This window comes from Lynx canadensis, chromosome B4 (genome assembly GCF_007474595.2).
Source record: "Lynx canadensis isolate LIC74 chromosome B4, mLynCan4.pri.v2, whole genome shotgun sequence".
NCBI lineage: Eukaryota > Metazoa > Chordata > Mammalia > Carnivora > Felidae > Lynx > Lynx canadensis.
The window spans coordinates 74,476,485-74,490,771 of record NC_044309.1 but is presented as its reverse complement, the minus strand read 5'-3'; the positions used below and the strand labels follow the sequence as shown (position 1 = coordinate 74,490,771).

The window sequence follows — 14,287 nt, the reverse complement described above, 5'->3', positions numbered from 1 at the left end:
TATTATGAATAATGATGGAAGTCTCTTTTATTTTCCAAAGACACTTCTTACTAACAGTTTAGTCTCCTAAGCAACCGAACCAATGTAGCAAGGTTAGAAATGAGGTGCCCAGGCCCGATCTCAGCTGGAGACCGTGGGAGGCAGCGGAAAGCACGGAAGGACCCACTACAGGCCTGGTCCACATAGGGGCGGCCCCACAGACTCGGCCCAATAGCCGGGGGCGGTGAGCTTTTTGCCTAGAGCTGCGGACCCAAGACCCCGGGCAATGGCCGACAGCGCTACATTGCGCCGGCGCACAAACCCTCCGGCAGGGAAAGAAAATAATCCGTTTACTATGCCTGGGTAGGACGGAGGCTGCCTCACGACTCTGCGCAGGCGCCCCCCGCCTGCAGCCATTGGCCGGTGCGCAGGTGCCCCAATCGCTCTTCACATCCTGTAAACAGAGGCCAGCTGGAGACGCCAACTTCTGTTTCCGGGTCACACCTTGACAGCGGCTTTCACCGCCCAGCTCTGCCCCGAGGTTCGGTGAGTGCGTCCCTCGCTGCGGGCCTGCCTGCAGCCAGGTTCCCTAACCCGTGGCGCTACGCCCAGTAACTCCTCCGTTCCCCGCTCGGGTTTCGTTAGCCCTCGCGGCAGAGACAGGTTCCCGGCCTTGGGGAAATCAGGGAGGGAGGTGGTTAACCTCCGGGGCTCCACCGGTGTAGGTTGCGCGACCCTCTTTCACCCCTCGTTCCGGGAGACCTGCCGGGGTTGCTGAGATCTTTTCGGATCCCATGCGCAAAGTGACACCACACGTCCTCGCATTTCGTGTCCTTGCCCTTCGGCCCTTTGCCTCGGCAACACGTAGCGGCCGCGAGCTCTCCCCCTCAGCAGGTGTGGTGGGGTTGGGGCGCCTCTGACTAGGCTGAGGGGTCTCTCAGCTCGGGCGGAAGCTGAGGCGTCACTAGCACCAGAGCTGTTGAATGTCGCCTCTCTTCCACTGTGCTTCTAGCATCGCAGTAGAATGCCTCTTGGTGTTTTCTTTGGATCCGAAGTGAAAGAAAATGTGGGAGAGAGGACTCTTAGTTCCAGCAGAGGAAAGGGGCCACTTGGGGTCAAACCGCGCACGGGCTGCTGTCGGAAGATAGGTCAAGTTTACATTGCCTTGACCCTTCCCGACAGTGCATATCGTCAATGTGCCCCGAAGTTTCACTCTTTACCGGGAACTTCGATGCAGCAGCAGAAGACCACTGGTCATACCCTGACTTAGGAGTTCTTAGCCTAGAGTCCCAAGAACGCCTCGAAAATGATTGCAGGGTTTAGTTTCTTCAGATCATCCATTGCCCAGAAACGGTTAACAGAGCAAGTCCAGTCTAAGCCTTCCACTTTAGATGCTCTGTCTTCTGCCCCCTTTCTTGGGATCTCTAGTTCAAATGCACCGGCAGCTTTTTTTCTCCTTTCGCCTTGCAACAAAGAAGTGTAAGATACACACCCTTGTTTCTGAGTTTAGTGGCTGTTAGATTAAAATTATGTCAAGTCTAAATTACCTAGAAAGTTTCAGAGAGACATATAAACAGGTGTACATGTAAGCTTATTCATTCATAATAACGTAGGGGAGAAGAATGCCTGATATGAATTATTGATACCTATGAATTGAATATTTTAACTTGCATTCTATTAATTAATACTGTATACAGTTTAAACAGATAAATAGTAAAATAGAAACTATTCAAGTATAAGGACATACTTCATTACAAAAAGCAAAATTTACATAATTTGAAATGACCAAAGTCATTTTAGGTTTTTTCCCCTTAGTCTAAGTCATATACATAACATTTTTGATTATGCAAGTCTTGACTTTTTAAGGATCTAAAGTAATAATTTTTACATTAACTCAACAAATATTTATTGAGAAACTGCCATGTGCCAGGAGCTATTATATTTGGGGCACCTGGGTGGCTCAATCGGTTGAGCGTCCGACCTTAGCTCAGGTCATGATCTTGCAGTGCACCAGTTCGAGCCTCACGTTGGGCTGTGTGCTGACAGCTCAGAGCCTGGAGCTTGCTTCAGATTCTGTATCTCCCTCTCTCTGCCCCTCCCCTGCTTGCTCGCTCTCTCTCTCGCTCTCTCTCTCTCTCTCTCAAAAATAAACAAACATTAAAAAAATTTAAAAAAAAGAAAATAACACTATATTTACCCCCAAGGAGCTTATAGTTTAATAGGAACACTTATTCCTAAGCAGTTACACCTAGAGAGCTGATGCTGCATAGTATATTTTCTCTACAGTTTTTGATATATGCCTTTTCATGGAAATGTTCCACCTTGTTTGTTGTAATTTTAAATGTTTCCCTACTAGTATATGGCTCTTATATAGCCAAAACTTCTATCAGTTAAATTTAAGTACATTGCATTATGTTCTTTTCCATGCTAGAACCCTCTGTCATATTGTGGTTTGAACATATATTTGCCCAAATCTATTTCTCAGTTGTCATGAATGGCCAATTATTAAAATTTTTAATTCATTTTGCACTCTTAAATCTGCTTGTTTTCCTGTAGCTACAAACATACGTCGTTGGTGTGAACTTTGATTTTTTTTCTTATATACATGACTAATTATACTTTTGAGTTTTTTGTTTTAGAATACCACTTCAAATATTTCCCACTTTTTTCTTTGCTGAAGACATTTTAAACTGTTTCACAGATGTCTTGCCATTGTTAACATAGATGTATTTGTTCCATAACCTTTTCCCTCTCTTCTCACAGGTATTGATCACTTCTTAGCCTTTAGTCAATCAACCGGTATTTATTAAATACCTACTTTTGTGAGCCTCTGTGGCTGGCCTTACATGGACAATAATATAGAAGACAGGGACCTCGCCTTCTAATTGATTACAATTTAGACGAGAAACAATATAAACATAACTATACTGCAGGGCCAACTGTAACAAGTAAGCTAAAGGTGATGCTGATCGTAAAGACCACAAAGTCCAGAGGAGGAAAAGAATGTTTTGTGGCATTTTCTGCCTTTAAAAAATATCTTCTTCCTTGCCTGGTCTTGTTTGTAAGCTACACAGAGCTCCATAAGGGTCTTGGGGCCTCTTGAGGAAATCTTGTTCCAGACTATTCAGAGAGTAGAATTGAGGTGCTGAGGGTCAAAACATTTTCATCCAGGTTTACCCAGCTTCCTGAACGACTATTATAATCTATTTCTCTGTGATTAAGAAAAAATATTAATTCATCATTGACCTCTTTGAAATCTACTTTTACTATTGGGAGGGCCTGAGAACTAATCCCAGGGACAGGTATGCTCAGTGATATTGTATATGCCTAAAACTTCTTTGTTTCAGGCAGTTTGGAGCATGTGAACATACTCTGAGCCTTGATGAGTTCCAGTATGTGGTATATTATGCAGAGCATTCAGAGCAAATACTCTCTCTCAGAGCGCTTAATCCGAACAATCGCTGCCATTCGTTCCTTCCCACATGATAATGTAGAGGACCTCATCAGAGGGGTGAGTTTGCTGTATTGATGGAGAGTACTTTGGGAGGTGAAGCGGGAAGGTTCCTGGGGAATCGTGATAGATTACAGATTTGCAGCATTGACTCAGCGCAACATGACAAGGAGTTTTTACAGTCCTCGTACATGTATTAACTTGACGATGCAAATACATTTTCCTTGTGTTTTGCTTCTCTTTCCTTCTCCCTTTCACTTTGTGCATCTGATATTTTTCTTCAGGAAATATGTTCTGGATGACCCTAGTCTCACGTTCTTTGTAAAATCTCTGTCTGGATATGATGCATATGGGATCCAGCAAGCTCAAAGTCTCCTACACGTGTTCTACTAAGGGAGGAAGGAGACGAGCAAAGCAGAAGCAGTTTTCAAATCCTTGTGGTTTATAATAATCACATAGAGAGATATCACTTGCCGTCTATCTTAACAACAGCTACCACTTTTAATTCTGTAAGGAATGTCAACCTTTAAATGCAGGGTAATTTTTGACTTAAGAAAGCATCTTAACATCTTTAACCACTGCCATTCAGCGATTGTTATACAACTAGTATCCTAGACAGTCTTTGAGATCTTCTCCTGAGTATTATTCCTGCTGAAGAGAAGTTACAGGGTAATTTTTTGATCACTAGAAAATGCATCCAGATGGTTGCTTTTGTACATTTCTTTTCAACAACAGTGGAGTCCTTATTTACCGCCTGGAGCTCTGTAGCTGCTTCGGGGTTGTGTGGTGCAGCTTTGAGAAGGAATAGTCCTACAGCGTTAACTTGTTCTCAGCAAAAGTGGTACCAGAGGATTCAGCAGTAGGAAGTTTGTCACGTTCTAATTCTAGCTCTGCTGCTGAGTCATTCGGCGACTTTGGTCTGACTGTGAGGTCCCCATCTCCTTTCATCACATTTGAAAGAGCCATACCTCCGGAGGCTAGGTGGCAGAGAATGCCCATACTCAGAGGCTACTTTGAAGATGTTTATAAACAAAAAGATAACGTTAAGATGACCTTACTATTAGTGATGGTCATCAGTTGAATGACAAAGAGGGTGCCAGGTCTCCTGGCTGGTTTCAGTCTGACCGACTCACTTTCTGGACTTTTGTAGAGCATGGCGGCCGTAGAAAGTGGATGGGTTTTCCAGCTTTCCTGAGTGGTGAGAAGTTTCCCATTGCTTTTGCACATAAGGTTATGTCCTCAGTGATGCCTAGATGGCCATCTGGCAAGTTACCTTGTGGAAAAACTTAGTAACTTGATCTAGGGAATTGATAGCTTCTTTCTTTCGTCTTCAGTGTGTTCCCTAGGTTTGGATATTAGCATTATATTATTTTAATATGTAGTAGAAACCGGGACTAGTAGTATGTTTCCACTACAGTCAGAGCTAGAGCCATCTTCCAACCTGGACTCAGTTCTGAGTCTCATCCCACTCAGTGAGCCAGAGCTGAGCACACTGACTGAAGTTTCCTTGTGCCCGTAGGGAGCAGATGTGAACTGTACCCATGGCACACTGAAGCCACTGCACTGCGCCTGCATGGTGTCAGATGCTGACTGTGTGGAGTTACTCCTGGAAAAAGGAGCTGAGGTAATGTTTTTAACACTGTCGCGTTAATGAGCCACTACAACTTGAGCTTCATGTTTTCTTAAAATTTCTGTCTCTTCTCCCGTCCCTTCCCACCTTCTAGCCCGTGGTAACATTGGCATAGCCAATATCAAAGCAGAACGTAATGGTAAATATATATGTAGTGATCCAAAGGATTTCATCCTTTGCCTTTCTTTCTTAAGTTGTCCCGGGCTCCAGGAAGAGGGAGTTTTATCTCCCCTTTTTCTCTCAGCCTTCTTTCTGGAGTTGTTTGCATTTCCATTCAGTGCTCTCACGGCTTGTTGACTGTCCAGGAGCTCTAAGTACCGAGGCCCCTGGAGTGATTAAATCTAAACCATTTGACACCTGCTACCAGACATGCACTTCTAATACCACTGTTTCTGGGGGATAGATGTCATTAGGTAACCCATTCCTCAGGATTGGGCTACTTGTGCTAGTTCTGCCCACTAATTATTTTCTGTTTATTGTATCCTGTTCCTGTCTTCTTTCTGACGTATCTTAAGATAAGAAACCTAGATTAATTTATATCGGCATCAGCAAGAAGCAGCATGGTATAATGAAAGGTTAAAAGAATAGACTCTGGAGCCAGACTTCATGGATTTGAATCCCAGCTCTATCACTTCCAGCTGTGGGACTTTGAACAAGTTACTTAAGTTTTCTTTGCCTCGGTTTCTCCATCCGTAAAACGGGGGTGACAATGGTATCTTCTTCATAAGGTTGTGAAGTGTTTAGTACACTGGCATGTAGTAATTGCTAAGTAAGTGTTTGTTAAGTAGATAAATAAGTAAGCAGTTTTGACTGTTTGTAAGCAATCTGGAAGTTGCACGTGTTGAGGCACGAATTGGAATCAGACATGCTGCGAAGCTGGTGTGCAGGCCCCAAACATATTGGTCAGTAAGCCTAAGGGGCCAGCCCGCAGCACCATCCACCCAGCCATGTTGTTCTCTACTTGTCATTATCTGTTACATAACTCTTGTGAGTGACCCTGAAATGAAAGCCAGTGATTTAATGTCAGTGATGAAAACTATCCCCGGGGGCGTGGAAAGTTTTTAGCTAAATAGAAAGTTGAACTGAGTTAAATATATCAGCTTATTTTTATTGCATTTTATGGGGGAAGATAATATGTTAGTCTTAAGTTTGGGTTTTGAAGTCTTTATTATAGGGAATGTTGATTTGTAGCAAGTCAGCTGCTTTTGCAGTATTGCAAGGTTGTGCTCTTCTCTTCACATGCCTTTATTGAGGTTCTCTTATGACTGCACGGCATAGTTTTGCAAGGGGCTGGTCGGATTAACAATTTGAGCTTCTCGGTATGGTTAAAGAACGCGGCAAAGCTATATGGGTGGAGTTTGGCCTCATTATTTTTCAATCTGGTTGCCATCAGCCACAGGTTAGAGTGAGTTGGGATAAGTAAAATAATTCAAAACCTTTACTCTGGCTCATGTGTTGAAACTACTTTCCAATAAATATCTCCCAGAGTAGTTACAAGGATTTAGACTTCATCTTCTCTTTCTTTACCCTTTACCCCATGGTAGAGATCCTAGTGAATAGTAAAGAATGTAGCAGAAAAACCCTAAATAATGCAGGCCAGCTGATCAGTGCACATAATAGAGTGCTGGTTGTTTTGAGACCGCTCTCTTCCTATTTGCTCCGAAGCTCCTGACATCTCTCTGTCTCGATCACCAAGACTCCCTGGGAATTGCTTGTTGATTCTCATATTCAGAACATGACAGAGCACGGGTAGTGGATAAACACATGCAAGCTTCTTTGCCCACCCATCTTCCTCTCGGTAGTCTAGCTACTGTCATATAGTTCCTCCGTCTTTACAGGTGAATGCCCTGGATGGTTACAACCGAACAGCCCTCCACTATGCAGCTGAGAAAGATGAGGCTTGTGTGGAGGTCCTCTTGGAGTATGGCGCAAACCCCAACGCGCTGGATGGCAACCGAGATACCCCACTTCACTGGGCAGCCTTTAAGAACAATGCTGAGTGTGTGCGGGCCCTCCTGGAGAGTGGGGCTTCTGTCAATGCCCTGGATTATAACAACGATACCCCGCTCAGCTGGGCTGCCATGAAGGGAAATCTGGAGAGCGTCAGCATCCTTCTTGATTACGGAGCAGAAGTCAGAGTCATCAACCTAAAAGGCCAGACACCCATCTCCCGCCTGGTGGCTCTATTAGTCAGGGGACTTGGAACAGAGAAAGAAGACTCTTGCTTTGAGCTTCTCCACAGAGCTGTTGGACACTTTGAATTAAGGAAGAATGGCACCATGCCACGGGAAGTGGCCAGAGACCAGCAGCTGTGTGAAAAACTGACTGTTCTGTGCTCAGCCCCGGGGACTCTAAAAACACTGTCTCGCTATGCTGTGCGCCGGAGTTTGGGCCTCCAGTATCTGCCAGATGCAGTGAAGGGCCTTCCACTGCCAGCCTCTCTGAAGGAATACCTCTTACTTGTGGAATAGGCTGGAGAAGTTGTTTGCACCATCAGGCAGGCAACTCTGGGTGAGATTTTTCCCTGTGGTACTGTCTCTTTGTCTTGGAAAACAGGAAAAGCAGTTGTTCCTGTTGTGTGGTTTATATTTAGAGGCAACATGTCACAACAGTCACCTCCACACCACCTCCCCTCCCCAAACCAAGCAACCAAACAAACAAACAAAAAAATCCCTCACTTTTGTTTTCTCTTTATTGCTTACTCGGCTTTTTATATTGCACCCTGCAAGCGAAGAGGTCTCCCCCTACCCCCCTCCCCCCTTTAGGGAAAAAGTCAACAATGCAACTGAATTCTCTAGGAAGATGAAGAGTATTTAAAGAGTGTGTGTTTAGTTTTCCTTTGGGAACATGATTAACATTTCAGAAGAATCCCTCTAGAAACATTTTAACTGGTCAGTGAAGAAGTCTAAGAAAAGTCCAGCTAACAAATGTGGCCCAAAGGTGAAGATACTAAAAGCTCAAATGGTGTGCAGATTCACAGTTGGGCTGGATGATATTCCTAGAGTGCCACGTCATGGAGCATTCAGAAGGGACTGGCCCCCTCTCTCACCATCAAAGGAAACAGCGGTCTTAGCCTCTTTTCCATGGGTGTGCCCGAGGGTTCCAGTAGTTCAGCAGTGTTATTTCAGAACTAACATTTTCTTACTGCTTTCCACATAGTATAAGAGGTAGCAGGTTCTGAGCAGTCCTAAGAACTTTTCTAACGCAGTTCTTTCTCTTGGTGAATGCCAGTTTGCTCCAATGGGCTTATTAGCAGGTGCTCTTGCACCTTAGATGAAGGTGTTTACTCTAGCAGGGAAGGAGATGGGCTGGGCTGCCTTTTCCCATGGGTCGTCTTCATTTCCCTTTAGGGAATTCACACTACTAAGGGTTCAGAATTATTTTCCTTTCAGTTGTTTTGGCAACTTTGATTTTTACGGATCTATACAAGACATTGGGGGAGGCCAGCGAGTGGGGGAAGAGCATTATAAGAGCTGCTTTCAAGCTGGCCCACCTACTCAAAAAAGAACTGTTTTAGTGAACCATACTTAGTCAACGATACTCTTCCTTTTCATGTCCCTAAACTAGATCAAGTTGTTATTATCTTGGATGACCCAGATGCAAATTTGAAAAACTTTTTTTAAGTTGATCGGGAACTACAAATAAAAATGACTGCAATCTGCTGACACAGCTAATTTGAAAAAACATGTCTGCTTTTGCCCTTTTGCCATTGGTGGGTTTTTTTTGTTTTTTTTTTTGTTTTTTTTGTTTTTTTTGTTTTTTTGCTCACTTAAAAAAGAAATAAACACTTCTAAAAGCAAGTTTGGCAGTTTCTACTGTTCCTGCTTTTCTCCACATTGTTTAATCACCCGGAGCCCCGTTGTCCGTAACTTTGAAATGGGCTGTCACCACCTCCCTCATAAGCTGTTTTGAGGATGCAGTGATACCAGGGCTTAATATTTACTGTTAATTTTTCTTCCCCTTAATGAACTGCACAAAGAGGATTTGGCTGCCTTAAGTCTGGACTCCTGACAAGCCTTCTCAGTTGCTGTTCAGAACTGTTTTCAGGGTGTAAAGGTAATACTTTGGATAGCCAGCAAAAGTGACATATTAGAGATCATCATTCCTCCATGGCTGGTAAAACCTTGAACCTCTTCCTGCTTCATCAGGCAAGTGAGGAAACTGGGTTGGGAGGAGTATGTACGCTTGTGCTGAGAGTCAGGATCTGGTTATTGGAGGCTAAGCTTAAACTTGGCATCAACAGGTGCCATCCTGCCAATTTGGGTAAAATCTGCGGTCTCGCTCCTGAAGACCAACTACATTACATGGTTACTTGGCTGATGAGGAAGAAGCTATTGTTATGGAATAGAAAACAAATGGAGCTGAATGAGAACTGACCGCTTTCTCAAGCAGTATTTCAGCCAGCCCACCAAACCGGGTCCAGGAGTGGGGGTCTCTTTCCCAGGCTTTCAAAATGTGCATTCTCCCCACAAATGGAGTCTGCGTTTCATCTAGGAAGGAATAACAGGGGAAGAGTTGAGAAGGAAGAACCCTGAGTTGTCAGAAGAGAAGTAGAGATCATGGAATGGCTGGAAAAACCCCTAGGTAATGGGTATATGATCACGAGGTGAAACGCAACTTCATGCTTAAGGGAGACTGGCAGGGCACCTTATGGCTACAGAGGATGCAGGAGGGACTAGTGTGCGATAGGGGGTAAGGACCAGTATACGATGTTCTAGGACCGTATGTGCAGAGCCAAGAGATGGAGAGGAGTACATGGGGTGATCATATGGGCTGCATTTTCCCACATGTCTGTCTGAGCAGGGTCTGGTGCTTTGGGTTGACAGTATGACATTCTACTTACAAAAGTGACAACAGGAGAACCAAAAGCACAGTGACCAGTTGGCCTTTATTAGTGTTACTGCAGTCAGAGTAGTAGAGGAACCAAGACTTTGTTATCACAAGAAATAAATAGAGCTTATTTTTAGGAAGATTCTAACCGAGTAGTTGAAATCTAGCAGTAGCACTAGAGGAGCCCAGTCTTGTGTGACAGATGAAGCTGGGGTAGAAGTGATGATAAATTCTACCTCAAAGGACCTTCTACGCACTGCCCACTGCCTCAGCTCCCTGGCCAGAGCTGGTCATGGCTACAGGTGCAGATTAAAAGGAAACCTAATGAAAAATGGGCTAAAACACTTGAGAATGCATGGACTTGGATCTATCAGGGGGTGAGCTGACCATGATCAGACAATCCATTACCCTCACTCCAAAGAGGGTTAGATAGAAGCTTCTCCAGATCGCTTCCGGCTGATGTGCTCCAGGTGGGCGTGCTCTGTGGTGTCCAAGTCAATCTCATACTTGGCTAGGATTTTGAGGATGGGCCTCAGCTTCAGCCACCACTGCTCCTTGGGGATGCGGTGGCTACAGAGGAATGAGACAGATGATTTAATCTTTCAGCACCCCAACTGATTTCTATCAAAAGCTTATAGGAACAAGTTGAGCAGAAGAGGCTGGATTTTAGGACATGGCCTAAGATCCGAAACGGGTACGAGTCCAGGTGTTACTCCTAAGATAAAAGGATCGAAGACAGCGAACAGGCTGGGAAGAGCAGATCCTGAAACTACCGGGGAAGGAGATGTACTCACTCAAAATCCGTCTGCTCCTTCAGCTCAGTCACCGGTTGAAAGACCAGAGCCCTCTTACGCATCCCCAGAACACAGCCTGAGTCTGGTGTATTGGCGAAGATCCTCCCTGCAATACACGATGGTCAGTAGGCTTCTATAATGGGGAACCAGCCACTATGGGGGGTTCTTACCCTCTTACCCCACCTACCATTACGGTAACTCTCTTTGATTTTCCCAGACATCCAGTTCATAGCCTTGGCACCCATCTTAGTGGCAAAATTTCTGTCAAACGGAGTTGGGCTTCCACCCTGGAAAAAGAATCATAAAAATTACAGAGGGAAGGACTCTAATGAAGTGGCAGAGATACCTGAATACACACAGAAAAAAAGGAAAGAACAGGCCCCAGGTTTGCAGCTGGAAACAGGAATCCAGAAGTCTAACCATGAAGGAAATCCTGAGACAGCGCTGAGAACAGAGTGAGCTGGCACAGCTTATCTGGCCATTTACCAGGGGTAAGAGTAGCTAATTAGATATGGGGGGACCTGGTCTCACAACTGCTGCCTCTAGCTCCACAGCTGCCAGATCCTGTTCATTCACTTCCGGTCTGATTGGCCAGTCGCCTCCTTGCCCCTCTTCAGCCTAGCAGCTTTTGTCAGTCACCATCATCGACAGAAGTGTTCCTTGTGAACCAACATAGATGTCCTTGGTAGCACCTCAGAATAATATAAAACATCATGCAGATTTTCTCTGAACTAAGTGAAAGGAGGTGGGAAAGTGGGGAATAGATCGCCATGCTTTATCCAGTCAGATCCCATTCCTGCAGGGGCTAATAAGCTCATTCAAGTTGAGGATACTGGGAATTCATCGGTAGGTAGACAACGGTCAAAGGTCCATACTTAAGCAGAATCAGCTGGGGACATTTGGGATGGGGAGGCCTAAGACCACCAGTACCGTCTGTGAGCGAGGCCTGCCGTGGTGGGGATTGAATGTGGATAGCAGAAGGGAATTCATTTCCCCCGGAAACCCCGGTCAGTGCAGACAGAGCCCAACACCAGCAAGATGGCTGTACTTCTTGCACAGGAAGGCAGCATGGCATGCTGGGAAGAGCACTGGAGTGCATTCTGGCTCTCACCCAAGCTTGATGAGCGGCCCTAAAAAAGTTGTTTCTCCCGTCTGGGCCTCATTTTCTTCATCTGAATTAGTGGTTCTCAACTGGAGATGATTTTGCCCCCCAGGGGACATTTGGCAAAAGTCTGGAGACATTTTGTATTTGTTACAACTTAGGAGGGAGGTGCTACTGGCATCTAGTGGGTAGAGTCCAGGGATGTTGCTAAAGCATCCCGCAATGGCACAGAACAGCCACCCGCAACAAAGATTTATCCAGCCCCAAATGACAATGGTGCCAGTGCTGAGAAGCCCTGCCCCAGGAGGGATCACATAACCTCGAAGGCCATTTCCAGGGTAACGCTGTTGCGATTCTGTGACAGTAAAAACTGCAGGCTCGTGCTCTGTGGTGGCACCGACAGCCTCCAGCAGATTGGGGACCAGTGGGAGACCCAATGGCTATCGGGGATTGTGGCCATCTGGTGAAGGGTATGACTGGGGTGTTTTCCCGACCTGCTGCATGTGCCCAAGCACATTCTTCCTGCTGTCAAATATGCCCTTCCCCTCCTCAGAGTACAGGTTGAAGATGAAGTCCGTGGTGTAGTTCTCATTGCACTTCTCATTCCTGCCAGGTAGAGACCAAAAGCCTGTGACTTTGGTTGTCTCCCCATCCCTCCCAACCCTTTTCTGCTTCAGTAGGCTTTGTTCTTCCCTTTTCTGTCTCCTCCCATGGCTCCGGTTCTCTGTGTCCCCAAATTCCTCAGGGCATCCCAACCATGGATTCATTCTGTGGGCTAGAGCCAAAGCCTAACTGTTCTCTTCACTTAGAAACACACCATGGATGAGGTACCTTAACACCAAGCCCCTTTTCACAGTGGTTTTCATCTTATGCACCAGATGTTCAACATTTGCCTGAAAATAAGAGAGTAAATCTTAAGCCTTGCCAGGAGTGGATAAGGCCGGGCAAGTGCACGGATCTCTTGTTCCCCACCAGGCCTCTCCAGATGGGGAGAGAGACTGGAAGAGAGCTGTTTACAATCTGTGCCTAGTCCCTGTGAGAAGTTCAGTGCACACTGCAATGTGAACAAAGACTCCAAACGAGCCAAGCAGAACTGGGAGAGGGTGAGTTAAGGACAGCCGTGGTAACTGCCGGTCTTCACCTTTCCACCTGCTCCCAGTGTCCCCTTCCAGGGGATTCTGCTTCCCTTCCCTCAGAGGGCCGACTCTGCTCTCAGTGTTGGCCTTTGAATGGGTTGCTTGTCGGTGCAGCAGTGATTCGCTTGGGAGGAACCAGTTCCTTCATCTGGGCTTTGAGCTGGGGGTGAAGGAGGATGACTCCCACCCTCCATTCCCAGCAGGCACTTGAGTTCTTGCATGAGGGAGTTCCCTCAGCCTGCTGCCCCTGCACTTTGTGGCTCTTCTTCCCTCCAGTGAACTGAGATCTTGGAAAACTAGGATCATACGGCCCCTCTGAGAAAAAGGAATCGGAGCGCCCTACCCCAACCCCGGAAGGGACAGGAAAGAGAAGAGTCTGCTTTGGTAGCAAGGGAGCCCAGGGCGGGTGGCATGATCAGTAGAGACACCACCGACTTTCTCTGTTAGTTAAACCACCTACTCACAAGTTTAGAAAAGTCTTTTAACCTCTCTAAATCTTTCTCGTCCATAACACGGAGATAATAATAGCTCCCTTGCACGTGTGTTTTGAAGACAAAATGCAAAAACACGTTGAGAAGGGCTTAGCAACATGGGGCTTTCGACACGAATGCTCCAGAAACAGCAGCTGTGGTCATGCGTGCGAGGTTACACCGGAGATGCCCTCTTGCTGCTCTTTCTAGTTTCCTCGCAGGGCCCCAGAGACCAAGCAGCTATCCTCATCTTGAGCTCTCACAGCTCAAGATGCTGTGGGGACAGACTAGGGCAGGGGAGAGCTGCATAACAGGCTCTGAGTGACCATCTACCTGCAGGTCCCGAATGGTGAAGGGCTCCTCAAAAATGTAGGCAGCATCGGCCCCAGCTGCCAGTCCTGCCATGGTGGCCAGGTAGCCACAGTAGCCACCCATCGTTTCGATGATAAACACCCGACGCTTGGTGCCTGCCGCTGACTGCTTGATGCGGTCACAGGTCTGCAAAGACAAAGGGGTCTCAGTTAGAAAGACAGAGTCCGGGGTCTGATCCTTGTCACTTCTCTGCCCCAGAATGCCAACCTCCCCGGCTCAGCCAGGCCCCTACGCCTCATCAAGTTCTTGCCTTAGGGGGCGGCCGGCACACCTGCCAACTGCCCTGTGGAACTCGCCTCCTGGGAAGGAAGCTGTACTTACCCTCTGTGTTGTTCAGGGCAGGGAAATTAGGCTATCTGACCTCAGGACGGAAAAAAACATTTGGGACGCAGAGTACTGATGCGTTGGAGGCTGACAGGTGAGAATGAACACCGTAGCGTGGAGAAATAAAGTGCATAAGGGCCTGGGCTCGAAGAGGCACCGTTCGAACACTGTCACTTGGTTAGTACAAAAACAGTAGCTC

The 14,287-nt window shown here is 46.3% G+C and overlaps 2 protein-coding genes across 7 annotated transcripts in view; one reads left to right on the top strand and one right to left on the bottom strand.

Annotated features, from left to right (window-relative positions):
• Positions 1-376: 376 nt before the first annotated feature.
• Positions 377-8,304, top strand: ASB8 (ankyrin repeat and SOCS box containing 8). 4 transcript variants are annotated; one of them, XM_030322466.1, is made up of 4 exons: positions 378-525; positions 3,331-3,490; positions 4,950-5,054; positions 6,899-8,304. In XM_030322466.1, the coding sequence occupies exons 2-4, from the start codon at positions 3,362-3,364 to the stop codon at positions 7,529-7,531; spliced, it is 867 nt and encodes a 288-aa protein (XP_030178326.1). In that variant the 5' UTR covers positions 378-525; positions 3,331-3,361; the 3' UTR covers positions 7,532-8,304. The 4 variants fall into 4 exon arrangements, with proteins under 4 accessions (XP_030178327.1, XP_030178326.1, XP_030178325.1 ...); XM_030322465.1 differs by having other exon boundaries at positions 3,327-3,490; XM_030322467.1 differs by lacking the exon at positions 4,950-5,054 and having other exon boundaries at positions 377-525; positions 3,327-3,490.
• A 1,625-nt stretch (positions 8,305-9,929) lies between these two features.
• PFKM (phosphofructokinase, muscle) overlaps positions 9,930-14,287 on the bottom strand; it is a 46,229-nt gene continuing 41,871 nt past the window's right edge. For all 3 annotated transcript variants that reach the window (XM_032593963.1, XM_030322457.1, XM_030322458.1), the window contains 6 exons: positions 13,726-13,890; positions 12,618-12,679; positions 12,281-12,392; positions 10,872-10,971; positions 10,685-10,790; positions 9,930-10,460 (listed from right to left, as the gene is read on the bottom strand). In XM_032593963.1, the coding sequence (XP_032449854.1) occupies positions 10,316-10,460; positions 10,685-10,790; positions 10,872-10,971; positions 12,281-12,392; positions 12,618-12,679; positions 13,726-13,890 (690 nt within the window). In that variant the 3' untranslated portion in view covers positions 9,930-10,315. The remainder of the gene's footprint in view (positions 10,461-10,684; positions 10,791-10,871; positions 10,972-12,280; positions 12,393-12,617; positions 12,680-13,725; positions 13,891-14,287) is intronic.